Source organism: Pseudonaja textilis, chromosome 5 (genome assembly GCF_049901715.1).
Source record: "Pseudonaja textilis isolate UNSWEBS1 chromosome 5, rPseTex1.2, whole genome shotgun sequence".
In the NCBI taxonomy this organism is placed as follows: Eukaryota; Metazoa; Chordata; class Lepidosauria; order Squamata; family Elapidae; genus Pseudonaja; species Pseudonaja textilis.
This window is the reverse complement of record NC_141994.1, coordinates 21722340-21741825: the sequence shown is the minus strand read 5'-3', so window position 1 is coordinate 21741825 and position 19486 is coordinate 21722340. Positions and strand designations below refer to the sequence as shown.

Here is a 19486-nt window from a genome sequence, read left to right as displayed (position 1 = left end):
GCTTTTGGCAGCCTTGCACAACCTTGGCAAGGCTCATTCTTATCAGTGACAATTAGTTTTAATAGCCTTTTAACCATTAATTAACGGAAGTCACAGAGAAGCATTAAAAGGTTTTGCTTTTATCTCTGTTTGGTGTTTGTTTACATGGAACAAGGTTTGGGTCAGAACAGATACTTCATTAATTTTCATTCCAGAGGACCAAGAGACAGAGCAATTTACGTCGTTTGGCTGGGGGAGAGTTAAGATGGCTCCTTCCTAGAAGTTTTAAAGATTAATATCCTGAACGATGCCAGTTGTTTGCTTTAATTTGGCAAGATTCTGTCTGTAGGAGGCTTAGAAAAAACTTTGCATGACTTTCTTGGTTCTTGGAGCCTGAGATATTGTGTCATGCGTCTGAATCCGAGGAGGAAGATGAACAGCTGACAGAGAACAGGAGAGTGGCTCCATTGACTATGGTGGAAACTGGGGAAGGGCAAAGTCAGGGCTGGGCAGAGCAGGGAAGAGGGGGTTCAGAGGAAGACCAAGGCCCACCCCCTCTTCATCCTAGGGCATGTAGAGAAGAATGGAGAAGAGAGCAATGTGGCTTATGAGGAAGGAAAGGGCCCTGATTCCCTTCACAAGGCATACTTGGGGAGGGAGTTTAAAGGCGAACCAGTTGGGAGGGGCATTTGTTGAGAACAAACATTGAGTTATCTTGGGTTGGCTGCAGTTATCTGAGTTCCTGGCATCCTCCCAACTGGTTTGATTTTCTGCTTTGTTACTTCATTTCTGGAACTCCATATGTTGCTTTACCAGATTTAATTACCTTAGCTTGCTTTGTTGGATTTATAGTTTAAATTTTTCAGTTTACAACATTTGGACTGGAATATCTGCAGTCAAAGGCTGTTGCAGGTTCATGGGAGAGCTATTCTCCAGACCAGAAGATAACCGGGACACTGGGGGCAAACTTGGAGCTAATAGAGGGACCTCTACTGATTATCTGGCTGGGTTCCCTTTGTGCCATGCCCCTGGTCATCACATATTGCTTCATTGAAGATATGCTAAGACTGTTTCACACATTTACCGGTCGTCCTCGACTCATGAAAACAATGGAACCCAACATTTCTGTCGTTAAGTGAGACCTTTGTTAAGTGAGTTTTGCCCCATTTTACGACATTTCTGGCCACCGTTGTTAAGGGACTCACTGCAGTAACCCAGATGTTAAGTGAATCCGACTTCCCCATTGGCTTTGCTTGTCAGAAAGTTATCTTGGAACACAGCAACAGTCATAAATGTGAACCAGTCTGAATTTTGATCACATGATTATGGGGATGCTGCAAAGGTCGTAACTGTGACAAATGGTCATACATCTCTTTTTTTCGGTGGTGTTGTAACTTTGAATGGTCACTAAGTGAACTGTTGTAAGTCTAGGACCAGCTGTACAGTCCTCTGCAATGAAAAGGTAAAAGTTTCCCATGTCCAGTCATGTCTGACCCTTGGGGGGGTGCAGTGATCATCTCTGAGGGAGCCAGCATTGTCCAAAGATGCTTCTATGGTCACGTGGTCAGCATGACTATATACCGAACCGCATGGAACGCTGTTATTTTTCCTCTGAAGTGGTACTTATTTATCTATTCGCATTTGCATGCTTTTGAACTGTTATGTGGGCAGGAGCTTCTAGCATTACCCAGCTGTTCTGACCCAGCTCCTCAAACACGACAAAGCCTCTGAAGTGAACTCAAAGATTCCTTTATTAGGAGCACCGGCAGTCCCGGTGAAAAGTTTCTCTCTCAACGCAGGATAACAAGTCTGTTCGGCCGAAAGATGAATAGTTGTCTGCCACATCTATTCATCTCTGACCCCTGCCTTTTATCCCCAGAGCTAGGGTGGGGCCTCGCTAACAGCGATGGCTCTTCTGTCCCAAGGACCAGCCCATAGATTTCCACTGCTCTCCTCTCCTCTGCCTTCTGAGCATCTGTGCAGCAGGCACTGGACCCAGCTATTTCTCCTCTTCCTCATCAGCCACCTCCAGACCTGGGGGCTGTTGACTCTCCATCTGAGGGCTGACAGACGGCCCAGTCTCCGCCTCTATCTATCTCTCTGACAACTCCATTCCCTCTTCCCCCTCAGAGCTTCCAGATTGCCCTGAGGCTAAGCCTGACTCCCACGCCTCCTCCTCCTCCTCCTCTTCCTCCTCCTCCTCCTCTGATTCAGCTTCTGGAGGGACCAGCTAATATTTTCACCTTGCTGGCTTGTAGTATCATTGGTAACAAGAAACAACATGAATAAAAAAAATCCCTCTTATTTTACATTCCAGGAAAGTTGAGGCGATACCAGCTCCAGCCTGTATTGGTATAACTTACCGGATTGGTGCTGTTTGGTCTTTCAGTGCATACCAGTCTTCTGGTATGGGCTCGTAGAGACACCAAAGAGCCCAGTCAAATCCATCGGCAGCCTCGGCGTACTGAGTGAGTTGGAAGTCATCAAAACGGATGTTATCAAACACCGGTGATACGATAACGGTGTGATCCTCCTTGATGCGAGAGAGGATTGGTTCAGCCCTTCATTAAAGCAGAAGAGAGTTCATGGAGCTATGTAGGACTTTTAAAATCAATGTTCTCTTCTCTTTTTCTTAAAACTTCCTGCCTGTAACATGGACTCCTATCAGAAGCTGCCTGTTGAAAGAAGAAGCTAATTCTAAAGTCTGCCCTGACCCGTTTGATTTCTGCTTGACTCATTCTTTTCGGGATTGTGATTCAATTACGTTTTATCCGTCCAAGAAATGGATTCCAAGCACCATTGGACACTGTGTGATTGTAAATAACAAAGAGAAGAAAGAAATACTAGTCTTAATTCCACAAATTTTTTTTTTTTAAGGGCCATGTAGGAGATGACCAGGCTGAGCCAGAGAGAGAGGTCAAATGTGTCATTAGTCTCGAGTCCCTTCGTGCCCACAAGAGATAAGTTGGCAATTAAGGAGAAAGAACAATCTGAATATTATTGTTGTGGTCCGCCGGCGGCCTGCGGAGCTGGCAGCAGAGTCAGATAGTGGGGAGGAACAGCTGGGACTCAAAGGGAGGCGGACAATAGATGTGGGCGGGGCCAGTCAGAGGTGGTATTTGCCGGTTCTCCAAACTACTCCAAATTTCCGCTACCAGTTCTCCAGAACTGGTCAGAACTTGCTGAAGACCCCCTCTGCAATGGATCTGTTGAGGTATTCTCCGGAGACAGATGATGTTCTAATCTAGGCTTACCAGTTAGTGTTGACTTCAATATGCGCGTCCAAAATGGCCACCACGTCTGCTAGAGATGCTCTCCAGCCAGAAATCCGAGCTTCTGTGAGGCCTTTCCTTTCTTGGTGTCTCACAATCTTTAGCAATCCAGGATGTTTGTCGTTGAATTTTTTGATATGTTCTTCCAAAGGACCTTTAAGTTCCTCTGGCAAAAAAACCCAAACAAACAATGCAGCAGATTTTGACAGTATCAACTTGAGAGGTTCATGCCAGAATACAGGGGGAAATTCCACTTTTGTTACACAGCTAAAATGTCCATTCTGTCTTCATTACATGTGGTCCTCGACTTACAAGGAGGTTCATTTAGTGACCGTTCAAAGTTACAGTGGGGTTGAGGAAAACGTCTTATGACCATTTTTCATACTGATGATGGTTACAGGATCTCCATGATAACGTGATCAAAATTCAGAGGCTTATCCACTGATTCATACTTATGATGGTCGCAGTGTCCTGGGGTCATGTGATACCCTTTTGCGACCTTTTCACAAGCAAAGTCCATGGGGAAGCCAATTCACTTAATGACCGTGTTACTAATATAAGAACTGCAGAGTTTCACTTAACAACTGTGGCAAGAATGGTCGTAACATGGGACAAAATTCACTTAACAAAAGTCTCACTGAACCACAGAAATGTTGGACTCAATTGTGGTCGTATATCAAGGACTACCTATATTTAATAAAATTGAGAGATATTTGGCTATTACAATAAGAAGAAGAGCACACACAATCACGACAAAATAGTAACAACAGTACATGTCTGCAAGAAATAGCTTTGGCCTGCAAGCAAGAACAGTGGGGAGCCATGAAAATAGACCAAGTAACAGAAAATGAAGAAACTAAATTGCTTGGGGTCTTTAGAATTCAAACAAAATCAGAGTCAGAATCAGAACAGAGCTAGAAGGACCCTTGCAGGCCTTCTAGGCCAGGGGTCGCCAACCTTTTGGACCTCAGGGACCACCAAACTCATAATTTTAAATCCTGCGGACCAGAGACCCTGGGAAAATCCCCAAAAAAGTCTGCAGGAAAATTCCCCACCCTGTTTTCCTACTGATCGATCGTTCTTTATTTGGGATCGCAGGATATTGTCTCCAGCTCCATTCTCGGGGGTGGGGGGGAGACTTTTGGCCTCATGCAAGGAAAGCAGCAGAAGCAGCAGAAGTCTTTCTTTCTCTCCCCCAAACTCCTCCAGAAATGAATCTTTGCTGGCGCAGCCTCTTGGAGCAGGAGGCCTTGCAGGGTCCCAAATATTCATTTCTGGCAGAGTTGGGGGGAGTGAAAGAAAGACTTTTGCTGCTTTCCTTGCGTGCAGCCAAAAGCAGAAGAAAGAAGCAGCCCGGTGGCCAGGCCAGGCGCATGAGCAAGTAGGGCAATTTCCCCCCCTCCACCCTTTCCCCCCTCCCTTCACTACCTCGTGTTGTTCACAATGCAAGCGACGCAAGCCTTGTGTTCCCACGGGCCATGTGGGCAGCGCAGCGTTGTGTTCCCTTGCAGCCTGGATTAACTACTTTGTTAACTTCAATAATTCAATAATTTTATTGAAGATTATAATTGCAATAGGAAAAAGTGATGCAAACTAAAAGAAAGAATAGAAAGAATAAAAAGGCAAAGAAAATGAAAAACAAAGAAAATGGCAAAGAAGATAAGGACTATATAAAAAATGACTTCCAGTTTTCATCACAACAGGCGTAAATAATTTTGGTAACTTTTCACCTTCTCTTCATTTGCAACCAATGATCTCTTCATCCCTTGTTTCATTTCTTAGCTATAAGCAAATCCATAAAGCATTATCATTTCAGTTCCAAAAGTCCATTAAGGGTTTCCAGAAATAAAAACTGTCATTTTTGGATAAATGATCCATTTTAACCTTGTTCAAATAAACCAACTTTATATTGTTTCCTTTTACTTCTAGCTTCCTTTTCTCTTTTACTCTTTCTTGCAATATTTATCCAAGCTTTAACAAATCTCTTTTGTAAATCCAATACAATAGAATTATCCAGGTCACTCTTTTAGCATATTATTTGCAATTCCCTTTTGATTTTTAAAGCATCAACCAATTTCTTTTGTGCAGCCAATAAAATATTTTCTTCACATCAATCCTGTAGCCTGTCATTTATAGATCCACTTTTGATGATTGCTGTCTCTCTCTCTCTCCCTTGTCAGATAAAACTTGTTCCTCTTCTTCCATAACACTTTTTGGGAGGACAGTCTATCCATAAAAGCAAACATCCCTATTGACTTCTGATTCTGTGTTTCAAAAGCATCTATTAGTATTTCCGGTGTGATTGACTCAGATTTGGAATTTGAAGCTGAAGAAGCCGTTCCAGTAGAATCTGTGGATTGTCAGACTCAGGAAAGGACCAGGCCAGATATCACCTGAGGCTTATCATTCTGAAGCATCACCTAAGAAGCTACACCTGTCAGAGAAGGATAAGATAAGGCTTTCCAGCCCTTACACCGGCGGAGTGGAAAGGAGAACAGAACAGGGGAATTCTATTAGATTACTTGCCAAGTAACAGAACAAATAGTCTGTTTAGCAAGAGCTGGCTGTAGTTTATATGAAAAACTTGTTTTACCTCTCTTCTCTCTTCATCGTGCAAGCTCACGATGAAACTCTTGGATTCAGAGTGCTTTGTTCTGAGTTTAACACATGTGAAATGATTCTTTCAGACTCAAAACATTTCAAATTGGGATGATTTTACAGACTCTTGCCCTCCAAGTCTGTGTATGCAGCAATTGAAGAAAGCTGCCTAGCTTATGTTTGGAAAGAAAATACAATTTAAGCCATAGATGTCCTTTTTGCCAGCCAACTAACAAACATATGCAAGAAACACACAATGCTAATGGGAGACTTCAATTATCCTGATATCAATTGGAAAACTAATTCTGCACCAAGTGAGAAATCAAATAAGTTCCTAACCAACCTAGCTGACAACTTTGTTGTCCAAAAGGTAGAGGGTGAACCTAGAGGGACAGCCATACTGGACTTAATTCTTACAAACAGAGAAGAAGTGATAGAGGGAATTGAAACTGCAGGAACCTTGGGCAAGAGTGACCATGTCATACTAGAATTCAACATAACAAGCAACAAAACATAATGACACCAGAGTCTTGGATTTTAAAAGAGCTGATTTCAATAAACTCAGAAAGAACTTGGGAAAGATTCCATGAATGAAAATCCTAAAGGGGAAAACAACTCAAGAATCTTGGGAAACTCTAAAAAGTATGATCATAGAAGCCCAGACCAGCACAATACCACTGAGAAAGAAAAACAAGAAATCCAAGAAGAAACCAGCATGGCTACACAAAGATCTCTTTGGCAAATTGAAAGAAAAAAAGGACAAGTACAAAAAATGGAAAGAAGGACATACAACTAAGGCAGAATATCAGCAGATAGCTAGAATCTGCAAAGACGAAGTCAGGATAGCAAAGGCTCAGAACGAACAAAGACTTGCAACAAAAGTCAAAGATAATAAAAAAAAGTTTCTTCCAACATATAAATAACAAGAAAAAAATCAAGGAAACAGTCGGTCCACTAAAGAGAGTAGATGGCAAGGAAGTAACAGGCAACGGAGCGAAAGTAGAACTGCTTAACTCATTCTTTGCCTTTGTCTTCACGCAAAATTATAGCTCAACCCACCAAAAACATAACTGTAAAAGACAGACCAGAAATAATAGTTAAAATAAGCAAAAAAATAGTAAGAGAACACCTGCCTGATCTTGATGAAAACAAATCACCGGGGCCTGATGGATAACATCCCAGAGTTTTAAAGGAGCTGGCAGAGGTCATCTCAGAACCACTGCACCATATCTTTCAAAAATCCTGGAGCACCGGGGATCTACCAGAGGACTGGAAAAGAGCTGATGTGGTTCCCATCTTCAAAAAAGGAAAAAAAACAGACCCAGGAAACTATAGACCAATCAGCCTAACATCAATAGCTGGGAAGATACTGGAAAAAATAATAAAAAAACAGATCTGCCAACATCTAGAAACAAGTAAAGTAATAACTAGCAGTCAGCATGGGTTTGTTAAAAACAGATCATGCCAAACCAATCTTATTTCATTCTTCAACACAGTGACTAAATTAGTAGACCAGCAAAATACTGTGGACATAATATAGTTAGATTTCAGCAAGGCATTCGATAAAGTAGACCACAATCTACTTCTTAGTAAGCTAGAAAAAAGTGGAATAAATAGTGCCATCACTAGATGGATTCGCAACTGGCTGGCAAACCGTACTCAATGAGTAGTCCTGAATGGGTCTAAGTCTACATGGAGGGAAGTAAGCAGTGAGGTGCCACAAGGTTCCGTCTTAGGCCCGTCTTTAATATCTTCATTAATGACTTAGATGAGGGAATAGAAGGGGAACTTACCAAATTTGCAGATGATACTAAGCTGGCAGGAATAGCTAACACCCAAGAAGACAGGCTCAAGATCCAGATGGATCTTGACAGACTAGAACACTGGGCCATATCTAATAAAATGAAATCCAATATAGAGAAAAGGAAAGTCCTACACTTAGGCAAGAAAAACCAAAAGTACACATATAGACTGGGTGAAACCAGGCTCAATAGCAGTAACTGTGAGAGGGATCTTGGAGTCTTAGTGGACAACCAGCTAAATAGGAGCTAGCAGTGTCCAGCAACAGCCAAAAAAGCTAATGCAATCCTAAGTTGTATTAACAGAAGGATACAGTCAAGATCAAGGGAAGTACTAATACCACTCTATAAAGCCTTAGTAAGACCACACCTAGAGTACTGCATCCAGTTTTGGTCACCACATCATCTCAAAAAGATGTTGAGACTCTAGAAAAAGTACAGAGAAGAGCAACCAGGATGATTAGGGGACTGGAGGCTAAAACATACAACGAACAGTTGCAGGAACTGGGCTTGGCTAGTCTAGTAAAGAGAAGGACCGGGGAAATAGCAGTCTTCCAATATTTGAGGGGCTGCCACAGAGAGGAAGGGGTCAAGCTATTTTCTAAAGCTCCTGTAGGCCAGACAAGGAATAATGGATGGAAACTGAACAAGGAGAGATTCAATCCTAAAAATAAGAAGAAACTTTCTGACAGTGAGAACAATCAACCAATGGAACAGAAGTTGCCCTCAGAAGTTGTGGGAGTGCCATCATTTGAGACCTTCAAGAAGAGACTGGACTGCCATTTGTCAGAAATGGTGTAGGGTCTCCTGCTTGGGTGGGGGTTGGACTAGATGGCCTACAAGGTCCCTTCCAACTCTGATTATCTGTATCCGTATGTGCCGATGTATCTTGTTGGAATACAGTGCTCAGGTATTCTCTACAGCAGTATTCAACCAGTAGATGGCAATGCTTATGCTGTAAGTTTGTACTTGCATCTATGGTGCAGCTCTATGCCTTTTCTCTAAAATAAAGTTTCCTGCTTTCTTGTTACAGTAAAGCAGTTAGTCCTCGACCTATGACTACAATGGAGCCCCAAATTTATGTCGCTAAGTGAGACGTTTGTTGAGTGAGTTTGGCCCATTTTATGACCTTTTTTGCCACAGTTATTAAGTGAATCACTGAGGTTGTTAAATTAGCAACACAGTTGTCAACTCACAAAACATTTTGTATACACGTTTTATAGTTGACAACAGAAAGAAGTGGGGAGTTTCAAACAGCAGACGGCGGTGTGGAATCGAAAGTACATTCCATTCATACTTCACACTTGTTCAGTGAATCTGGCTTTCCCGTTGACTTTAACTGTCAGAAGGATGCAAAAGGGGATCCCATGACCCCTGGGCACTGCATCTGTCATAAATATGAGTCAGTCGCTAAGCGTCTGACTTTTGATCACGTGACCATGGAGATGCTGCAATGGTTGTACGTGTGAAAACCCGTCATAAGTCACTTCTTTTCAATGCCGTTGCAACCTCGGTCACTGAATGAACCGTTGTAAGTCGAGGGCTAGCTGAAGTTCCATAGAAGTCCCTCATTTGACGGAAAGGAGGTTTGCCCAGGGAAAGGTTCCCGGCCACGCAACTTACCATTTGAACTGAAATCATCAATGAGGATAATTTCTTTCAGGAGGTGAGACGGTGTCCGGTTAATTACGCTGGTGATTGCACGTAGGAGGATGGAGGTAGCCTCGTTAAAGAATATAAGGACCACGCTAAGGGTTGGGAGGTCATGCGAATATTTCTTCTCTTGACATCTGGAGGAAACCAGGAAAAATGAATATTCGTTAGATTATGGTGGCGCAATGCAAGTGAAGGATGGCAAGAATTGCAGATAAACGGAATAACAAAGTAGGACAGGACCTTGGAGGTCTTCTAGCTCAGGGGTCGCCAAACTTTTCGACCTCAGGGACCACCAAACTCATAATTTTAAATCCCAGGGACCATTAATATGAATTTGGACTGACGGTGGTTTGCTGACGTTGATGGGAGAGAGAGAAAGAGAGAGAGAGAGATCTGATCTAACCTCTCTCTCTCTCTCTCTCTCTCTCACACACACACACACACACACACACACAGGCAGGGGTGGGATTCAAATTTCTTAATAACTGGTTCTGTGGGAATGGCCTAATTTGTGGGTGTGGCTTAGTATCATATGACTAGCTGGGCATGGCTTGTATGTAAATTATTATAAATATAAACATTAATTTTTTTATAAAAAAAGAGCATCTTTTACCCAAAATCAGGCAAAGCAGGCAGGCAGATTGAGTTGCTCACAGAATCACTCAGAAATCTACCTTTCTGCCATCAGCTACCTGAGTCTGTCACATAAAATTTGCTTGCAAGCAAACTCATAAAATTTGCTAGCAAGCAAACTCATAAAATTAACTCATTACACACCATGTATGTAAATATTGAATTTTTTTATAAAAAAAGAGAGCAACTTTTACCCAAAATCAGGCAAAGCAGGCAGGCAGATTGAGTTGCTCACAGAATCACAGATTCATTCACATTTCTGCCATTGACTACCTAAGTCTGCACTGAATAATAGAAGCTTCAGTGCTAGGGAAAGTTTGGCTCTGCTTAAAAGCTTAAAAGCAGAGCCAAAGATCTAAAGATTAGCTAGAAAGCAAGAAATCCAATGGTTTCCTGCTTTCCAGATAATCTAAATCTCCTGGCATAGCAGAACTGCTGATGGTCAGAAAAAAAAGAAGGAAAAATAGCAACTTAGCCGGCAAATTTGCCAGGAAAGGAGTCAGTGGGCGGGGAGGGTTCCCACGGGCCATGTGGGTGGCGCAGCCTTGTGTTCCCGCGCAGCCTGGATTAATTGCTTTGGGGGTGACATTTCTCTGCGGACCACCAAAATTTTCTCGTGGACCACCAGTGGCCCAGGGCCCACTGGTTGGCAACCACTGTTATAGGTAGTCCTCAACTTACAACAATTTGTTCCGTGACCAAAGTTACAATGGCACTGAAAGAAGCAACTTATGACCATTTTTTACATTTACAACTGCTGCAGCATCCCAGTGGTCATGTGATCAAAATTCAGACACCTGGCAACTGACTCGTATTTACGATGGTCGCAGTGTCCTGGGGTCAGCGTGATCCCCTTTTGCGACCTTCTGACAAGCAAAGTCAATGGGGGAAGCCAGATTCGCTTAACAACCATGTTCTTCACTTAACAACTGCAGTATTCACTTAACAACCACGGAAAGAAAGATCGTAAAATTGGGGGCAAAACTCACTTAATGACTGTCACACTCAATGACCGAAACGTTGGGGTCAATTGGGGTCAAAATTTGAGGATTATCTGTATTCAGCTCTGCCTCCAACCTTTCCAATTTACCCCCTGTGCCAGCCTATTGGCTTTTCCTTGGTAACCTAATCCTGCGTAGCTTTTTCTCTGGTAATATTGTACTACTAACTAGAGCATACAAAACATTTGCTAGGCCAATTCTCGAATACAGCTCATCTGTCTGGAACCCACATTGCATATTGGACATTAACACAATCGAGAGAGTCCAGACCGTGGTGGGATTCAAATATTGTTGCCACTGGTTCGGTGGGGGTGGCTTAGTGGGCACGCTTTGCATGCGCGTACATACTTTGCGTACATGCGTGCACCAAACATGCACTTTGCGCAGGCGCAGAGGCATTCTAACTTACCTCCTGCAAACCTGCACGATCCCAGTCGCTTCAGCAGCTGCCGCGCACCACTCTTCTGTGCCGTGCCAAGCAGCTTTGCTTCAAATTCAGCAGATAAAAGTGAGTATGGGAGCCCAGGCGGGCGGGTGGGCCCAACAGCAGAGAGGAGGAGAGAACCAGTTCGGTCTCCACTTCTCATCACTCCTACTGGCTCGCCAGAACTGGGCCAAACCGGTTGAATACCACCACTAAGTCCAGAGATATTTCACAAGAAGAGTCCTCCACTCCTCTGCTCACAATAGAATACCTTATGCCTCCAGACTTGAAATTTTAGGCTTAGACAACTTAGAACTACGCCACCTTCGGTCCAACCTAAGTGTAGTACATAAAATTATCCATTGCAATGTCCTACCCGTCAATGACTACTTCAACTTCAACCACAACAATACATGAGCACACAATAGATATGTTCTGACCAAGGCATTCTGAGACCGTAATTAAGTACACGCTTAATCCAAACAACTCTTGTTTTATTTCAACGCTGAGAATTATGTTCATTCCCAGCCTGTAATGAGTCCCAAACAGTTTCTCAAGATAAGCACCCACCTTTATCTCTTTTCAATTGCTGCCAACAATTAGAGTGCCAAATTAACTGTAAAAACCAACCGAAGTACAAAGTCCACACAGAGCTTCAATGTTTAATCTGAACAGAGTAAACAACTTTGCTTCCTGCAAAGATTTCTTCACCTTTGCCTGTCCTTTATGTCTTACGGCAGGGCCAATCACCTCCCAGTCTTACTCCCAAGTCACCCCTTTTTTTCAGCTGCTCTCGCCTTCTAGCAGATCTGCGCGCACACACACTGGGAACAGGCTCCCCTTGTTCCTTGGTCTCGCTGCTGCTGGATTCTGGAGGCTCCAAAGGCAGTACCCCACTCCCAGATGGTCCTGGCCCCATCTCTGCATCGGACTCAGGACCCTTGTTTGCGTCCTCCCCAGACTCCCGGACTCTTCCCTGTTCTTCCCCATTGTCCGATTCCACTGCCGTCTGCACAGGCTGCTGGCGAACCACAACAAGATACACACTCAAGGTAAACCGCACCAAACTCGATTGCAGGAAATACGACTTCAGCAACAGAGTGGTCAACGCCCGGAATGCACTACCTGACTGTGGATTCTTTCCACAAACCCCAAAAACTTTAACCTTAAAACTATCTACTTTTGACCTCACCCCTTTCCTAAGAGGTCTGTAAGGGGGTGTGCATAAGTGCACCAACGTGCCTACCATCCCTGTCCTAATATCTCCCTTTTATTCTTATCCATTTCATGTATTCATAATCAGGTTTATACTTATAACTGTTATCTAATATATGCTCGACAAAATAAATAAATAAATAAAAAATCTCCACCATCAATTCCAACATGGCCAGCCTTGCCCTCCCCCTTGGTCAGCCAAAGATGGAGAAGATGCTACCTTACCTGGGAGGCCTGGTATCCTTCAAGGGCCTTTCCAGAGGCAAGCGTTCACTCAGGTAAACATTGTACCCGTACTTATCGAAAAGTTTCTGGGCTACAATTTGCTGGTCCTCCATTAAACCTTTGCCCCATCTCTGGAACAGAGGGGAATCTGGGAACAGCATTCTGGGAGGCACCTCAGGTTCCCTCCGGTTTTCCTTGCCCTGTTGGTCTTCCTGTATTTCCTGGTGTGGCTTCTTGGGCAATTTCCGTTCATTCACTGCCTTCTTTTTTTCCTCTGATAATTTTATGTAATTGGCTGAAAAACACAAACAGGCAATAGGCATAAAATCAGGGGTGGGATTCTACCAGTTTACACCAATTCGCTAGAACTGGTTGTTAACATTCTAAGCAGTTCAGAGAACAGATTGTTAGAAGAAATTACTGGCCTAATCCTGTAAGGAAGGCAGGAAGGAAACATTCTGGTGTTGCTTACAGAAACTGCCTCTCCGTTAACCCTTATTACATTCTTGGCAGGACTGGACTTCCTGTCTCAGGAACTTCTCTGGAGTTTTTTTTCCCTTCTTGGCTGGTACTTTGCTTGTGTGGTGTAACCATTCAGAGTTACAATGGCACTGAAAAAAGTGACTTATGACCATTTTTCACACTTACGACTGTTGCAGAATCCCAAAGTCATGAGAGGCCAGGCGAGGAGATGTGTGCCTCAATGTGAGTGATATTGAGTTGGCCACACACCCAGCCAATAACATGACTACCATGTAAAAGAGATTGGACAGCCAGTTGTCTGAAATGATAGAGGGCTGTGATGGCGAACCTATGTCACGCCTGCCACAAGTGGCACGCAGAGCCATTTGTGCAGGCATGCGAGCCCCAGCCCGTTTTGTCACTTCCGGTATTTTGGTGTGGTGTAGTATTCGGTGCAGTATTCTAGGTGTGGTCTTACTAAGGTTTTATAAAACAGAAGTGATGAAACAGGCCCATTTTTCGGCCTCCATAGGCTGCAGAGGCTTCCCTTGAGCCTCTGGGAGGCCAGAAAAGGCCTCAAGTGGGTCAAAAATCAGCTGGGAGGCGTGCACATGCGCAGTGCAGGTAAGGGGGCCTGGGGGATCCCCCTCGTCTTTATAGGACCATAACTCTAATTCTAACTTTAGCAGAAGGTGGGACTAGACCCCCAAAGTCCCTCCCAACTGTCTTATTCTATGTTCATGCCAACACTGGAGGCAAAATCATGGTCAAAAGGACAGAGGACTTCTGCGGTGCAATTAAACCATGATGGAGCCAGATATCACAATTAGAAGGAGGCAGAAATACCAGAAATGGATGATGAATTGCAAGTTAATTTTGATCAACGTGGGTATTTTTAAACTCCGAACACTGAACAATGGACTTTTCAACTGGTTCATAATTGTGGGGCCGAATTCCGTGAATGCTTCTTGCTTTCCCAGCTTTGTGTCTGGTTGAATCAGATTCTGCTGCAATCACAAAAAAAAAGGGGGCAGTGGGGGAGGTTTGGGGTGGAATCGCTTGGACATGGTAGAGAGATCTCCATCGGACCCTTTTCAGTTTGAAATGTTGACACCCAAACGCTGGCTAAAAAGGTCACTGAGCAAAAAAGGTCACACAAGAAGTGAAAATGGCATGTAAGAAATGCTCAGCATTTCTCTTGGTAAGAACCAAGTCCAAATTTCCGAGAAATAAATAACCTTGCTTAGGAGCAATAAAGTCTTAAATCCCATATATTCTTCCTCTCTCCTCTCCTGTCTCCCCTCCATGCTCCTCCCCTCCTCACCTGCTCTCTTCTGTCCTCCCTGCTTTCCCTTCCCTGTTCTCCCTTCCCCTCCCCTCCTCTCCTCCTCTCCTGCTCTCTTCTGTCCTCCCTGCTTTCCCTTCCCTGTTCTCCCTTCCCCTCCCCTCCTCCCCTCCTCACCTGCTCTCTTCTCTCCTCCCTGCTTTCCCTTCCCTGTTCTCCCTTCCCCTCCCCTCCTCACCTCCTCTCCTGCTCTCTTCTGTCCTCCCTGCTTTCCCTTCCCTGTTCTCCCTTCCCCTCCCCTCCTCACCTCCTCTCCTGCTCTCTTCTGTCCTCCCTGCTTTCCCTTCCCTGTTCTCCCTTCCCCTCCCCTCCTCTCTCTCCTCTCCTGCTCTCTTCTGTCCTCCCTGCTTTCCCTTCCCTGTTCTCCCTTCCCCTCCCCTCCTCCCTCCTCACCTGCTCTCTTCTCTCCTCCCTGCTTTCCCTTCCCTGTTCTCCTTCCCCTCCCTCCTCACCTCCTCTCCTGCTCTCTTCTGTCCTCCCTGCTTTCCCTTCCCTGTTCTCCCTTCCCCTCCTCCTCCCCTCCTCACCTGCTCTCTTCTCTCCTCCCTGCTTTCCCTTCCCTGTTCTCCCTTCCCCTCCCCTCCTCTCCTCCTCTCCTGCTCTCTTCTGTCCTCCCTGCTTTCCCTTCCCTGTTCTCCCTTCCCCTCCCTCCTCCTCTCCTCCTCTCCTGCTCTCTTCTGTCCTCCTGCTTTCCCTTCCCTGTTCTCCCTTCCCCTCCCCTCCTCTCCTCCTCTCCTGCTCTCTTCTGTCCTCCCTGCTTTCCCTTCCCTGTTCTCCTTCCCCTCCCCTCCTCCCCTCCTCACCTGCTCTCTTCTCTCCTCCCTGCTTTCCCTTCCCTGTTCTCCCTTCCCCTCCCCTCCTCACCTCCTCTCCTGCTCTCTTCTGTCCTCCTGCTTTCCCTTCCCTGTTCTCCTTCCCCTCCCTCCTCTCCTCCTCTCCCTGCTCTCTTCTGTCCTCCCTGCTTTCCCTTCCCTGTTCTCCCTTCCCTCCTCCTCCTCCTCCTCTCCTGCTCTCTTCTGTCCTCCCTGCTTTCCCTTCCCTGTTCTCCCTTCCCCTCCCCTCCTCACCTCCTCTCCTGCTCTCTTCTGTCCTCCTGCTTTCCCTTCCCTGTTCTCCCTTCCCCTCCCTCCTCACCTCCTCTCCTGCTCTCTTCTGTCCTCCTGCTTTCCCTTCCCTGTTCTCCCTTCCCCTCCCCTCCTCACCTCCTCTCCTGCTCTCTTCTGTCCTCCCTGCTTTCCCTTCCCTGTTCTCCCTTCCCCTCCCCTCCTCACCTCCTCTCCTGCTCTCTTCTGTCCTCCCTGCTTTCCCTTCCCTGTTCTCCCTTCCCCTCCCTCCTCTCCTCCTCTCCTGCTCTCTTCTGTCCTCCCTGCTTTCCCTTCCTGTTCTCCTTCCCCTCCCCTCCTCTCCTCCTCTCCTGCTCTCTTCTGTCCTCCCTGCTTTCCCTTCCCTGTTCTCCCTTCCCTCCCCTCCTCTCCTCCTCTCCTGCTCTCTTCTGTCCTCCCTGCTTTCCCTTCCCTGTTCTCCCTTCCCCTCCCCTCCTCTCCTCCTCTCCTGCTCTCTTCTCTCCTCCCTGCTTTCCCTTCCCTGTTCTCCCTTCCCCTCCCTCCTCCCCTCCTCTCTCCTGCTCTCTTCTGTCCTCCTGCTTTCCCTTCCCTGTTCTCCCTTCCCCTCCTCCTCACCTCCTCTCCTGCTCTCTTCTGTCCTCCCTGCTTTCCCTTCCCTGTTCTCCTTCCCCTCCCCTCCTCACCTCCTCTCCTGCTCTCTTCTGTCCTCCCTGCTTTCCCTTCCCTGTTCTCCTTCCCCTCCCTCTCCTCTCCTCCTCTCCTGCTCTCTTCTGTCCTCCCTGCTTTCCCTTCCCTGTTCTCCCTTCCCCTCCCTCCTCACCTCCTCTCCTGCTCTCTTCTGTCCTCCTGCTTTCCCTTCCCTGTTCTCCCTTCCCCTCCCCTCCTCTCCTCCTCTCCTGCTCTCTTCTGTCCTCCCTGCTTTCCCTTCCCTGTTCTCCCTTCCTCCCTCCTCACCTCCTCTCCTGCTCTCTTCTGTCCTCCTGCTTTCCCTTCCCTGTTCTCCTTCCCCTCCCCTCCTCCCTCCTCACCTGCTCTCTTCTGTCCTCCCTGCTTTCCCTTCCTGTTCTCCCTTCCCCTCCCCTCCTCACCTCCTCTCCTGCTCTCTTCTGTCCTCCTGCTTTCCTTCCCTGTTCTCCCTTCCCTCCCCTCCTCCCCTCCTCACCTGCTCTCTTCTCTCCTCCCTGCTTTCCCTTCCCTGTTCTCCCTTCCCTCCCTCCTCCCCTCCTCACCTGCTCTCTTCTCTCCTCCCTGCTTTCCCTTCCCTGTTCTCCCTTCCCTCCCCTCCTCACCTCCTCTCTGCTCTCTTCTGTCCTCCCTGCTTTCCCTTCCCTGTTCTCCCTTCCCCTCCCCTCCTCCCCTCCTTACCTGCTCTCTTCTCTCCTCCCTGCTTTCCCTTCCCTGTTCTCCCTTCCCCTCCCCTCCTCCCCTCCTCTCCTGCTCTCTTCTGTCCTCCCTGCTTTCCCTTCCTGTTCTCCCTTCCCCTCCCTCCTCTCCTCCTCTCCTGCTCTCTTCTGTCCTCCTGCTTTCCTTCCCTGTTCTCCCTTCCCTCCCTCCTCACCTCCTCTCCTGCTCTCTTCTGTCCTCCCTGCTTTCCCTTCCCTGTTCTCCCTTCCCCTCCCTCCTCTCCTCCTCTCCTGCTCTCTTCTGTCCTCCCTGCTTTCCCTTCCCTGTTCTCCCTTCCCCTCCCTCCTCACTCCTCTCCTGCTCTCTTCTGTCCTCCCTGCTTTCCCTTCCCTGTTCTCCCTTCCCTCCCCTCCTCTCCTCCTCTCCTGCTCTCTTCTGTCCTCCCTGCTTTCCTTCCCTGTTCTCCCTTCCTCCCCTCCTCACCTCCTCTCCTGCTCTCTTCTGTCCTCCCTGCTTTCCCTTCCCTGTTCTCCCTTCCCCTCCCCTACTCTCCTTCCCCCTGCTCTCTTCTGTCCTCCCTGCTTTCCCCTCCCTGCTCTCCCTCTCCTCTTCCCCTCCTCTCCCTCCCTGCTCTCCTCCTCTCCTGCTCTCTCCTCTCCTCCCTGATTTCCCCTCCCCTCCCCTGCTCTCTCCCCTCCCCTCCCCTCCCCCCTGCTCTTTCCTATCCTTGTCTACTCTCCTTTCCTGCTGTCCCTTCCCTTCCCTCTCCTCTCCTCTCTCCCCTCCACGCTCCTCCCCTTCTCACCTGCTCTCTTCTCTCCTCCCTGCTTTCCCTTCCCTGTTCTCCCTTCCCCTCCCCTGCTCTCCTACCCTCCTGCTCTGTTCTCTCCTCCCTGCTTTCCCCTCCCCTGCTCTCTTCCTTCCCCTCCCCCTGTTCTTTCCTATCCTTGTCTACTCTCCTTTCCTGCTGTCCCTTCCCCTCCCTCTCCTCTCCTCTCCTCTCCCCTTCCCTCTCTTTTACCCTCCTCTGGCCTCCCTGGTCCCCTCTGCCCTTCCCTTCCCTGCTTCTTCCCACTTCCCTCCCTCCCATCCTCTCCCCTCTCCTCTTTCCTCCCTCTCCCCTCCCCTCCGCTTCTCTTCCCTCTTGTGCTTTAACCCCACAATATGTCCAATAGTAATAGCAGCTGGGATGGGGAGCCAGAGATTAACAATTTAATCTAGTTCATATTTATGTATTTATTTATCAAATTTAATGGCCGCCCGTCGTACTGCAGGGCAACTGGTATGATAGTTATACAACTAATATTAGGCAAAATTGTTTCTCTCTCGCCTGCTTTATTTCGAATTACTTTTCCCTGAAAAGGCCAGAAAAGATCAACAATGCCCAAGAAAAAAAGTTTTTCAAGTTTTTTAACTCACAGTGTGCAGAACCATGAAATCCTGTACCATACAGGCAGTCCTCGACTTATGGCCACAATCAAGCCCAATGTTTCTGTTGCTAAGTGAAACATTTGATAAGTGGGTTTTTTGCCCCATTTTACAGCTTTTCTTGCCACTGTTGTTAAGTGTATTATTTCAGGGGGTCCACATTAGGAACCTGGCTGTTAAGTGAATCGGGCTTTGCTTGTCAGAAGGTCCCAAAAGGAGACTGCATGACCTCAGGATGCTGTGACCGTCATAAATATGAACCAGTTGCCAAACATCCGCATTTTATTCATGCTGTAACGGTCGTTAACTGTGAAAAACAGTCCTTAAGACACTTGGATCCACTTTGAAGAGGTCACTGAATGAACGGTCGTAATGTCGAGGACTGATTGTAAATATGCTCCGGGAGGTTTCTACACATTGTTATTCTCATCATAATAAAGCCCCACTAGAAATGCCGTCTTTTCTTACTCACATAAGTTGAGGAACATGGTCTCTATTTTCACGAGATGTCCAGCAAAGTCGTCCACCTTTCCTGAATCCAATGCTTGTTGCTCTCGACGGCCACCAGGTTCCCTCCTCAGATTTTCCATTTCACGTTTCACGTGCATCACAAACAAAATGTTCACAGCCAAGAGGAGGATAAGCACCGTAGGAAGGAAACCTGGCAACCTCCGTCCCAGCACCATTGCAGCAGTTTGTAATTCCCACCGAGGTGGTACCTTCTCCAGATGATCCGAGGAGAGGGGGAGAGAGATTCTACCACACCCCACAGGTGCTGGGCAGCTCCTGGAGGTCTAAGAATACCTGTGGTGACAGTTTATAGTCTCCAAGGAGCAGAGGGAGGGGCTGAGCTCCATGCGCCCTTCACACACAAAAGTAAAGGCAGCAAAACTTCCCAGCCCACTATTTGCTTTATCTGTTGAATTTCTATAACCGCCTGCCTGCCTGACTCTGGGAGGCTGGCGCAAGTAAATGGCAAAAAAAAAAGAAAAGAAAAGAAAACACAAAAGAAAAATTATAATCTAGCTGTGAAAAGCCATA

At 46.7% G+C, this 19486-nt stretch overlaps 1 protein-coding gene across 1 annotated transcript in view; it reads right to left on the bottom strand.

The window, feature by feature from the left end:
• The window catches only part of GALNT8 (polypeptide N-acetylgalactosaminyltransferase 8), a 31594-nt gene extending 12374 nt beyond the window's left edge, over positions 1-19220 (bottom strand). Inside the window, exons 1-5 of the mRNA XM_026704990.2 lie at positions 18918-19220; positions 12803-13097; positions 9272-9438; positions 3234-3417; positions 2343-2540 (exon numbers count right to left, since the gene is read on the bottom strand). Coding sequence (XP_026560775.2) covers positions 2343-2540; positions 3234-3417; positions 9272-9438; positions 12803-13097; positions 18918-19131 — 1058 coding nt within the window. The 5' untranslated portion in view covers positions 19132-19220. The remainder of the gene's footprint in view (positions 1-2342; positions 2541-3233; positions 3418-9271; positions 9439-12802; positions 13098-18917) is intronic.
• Between the last annotated feature and the right edge of the window lie 266 nt (positions 19221-19486).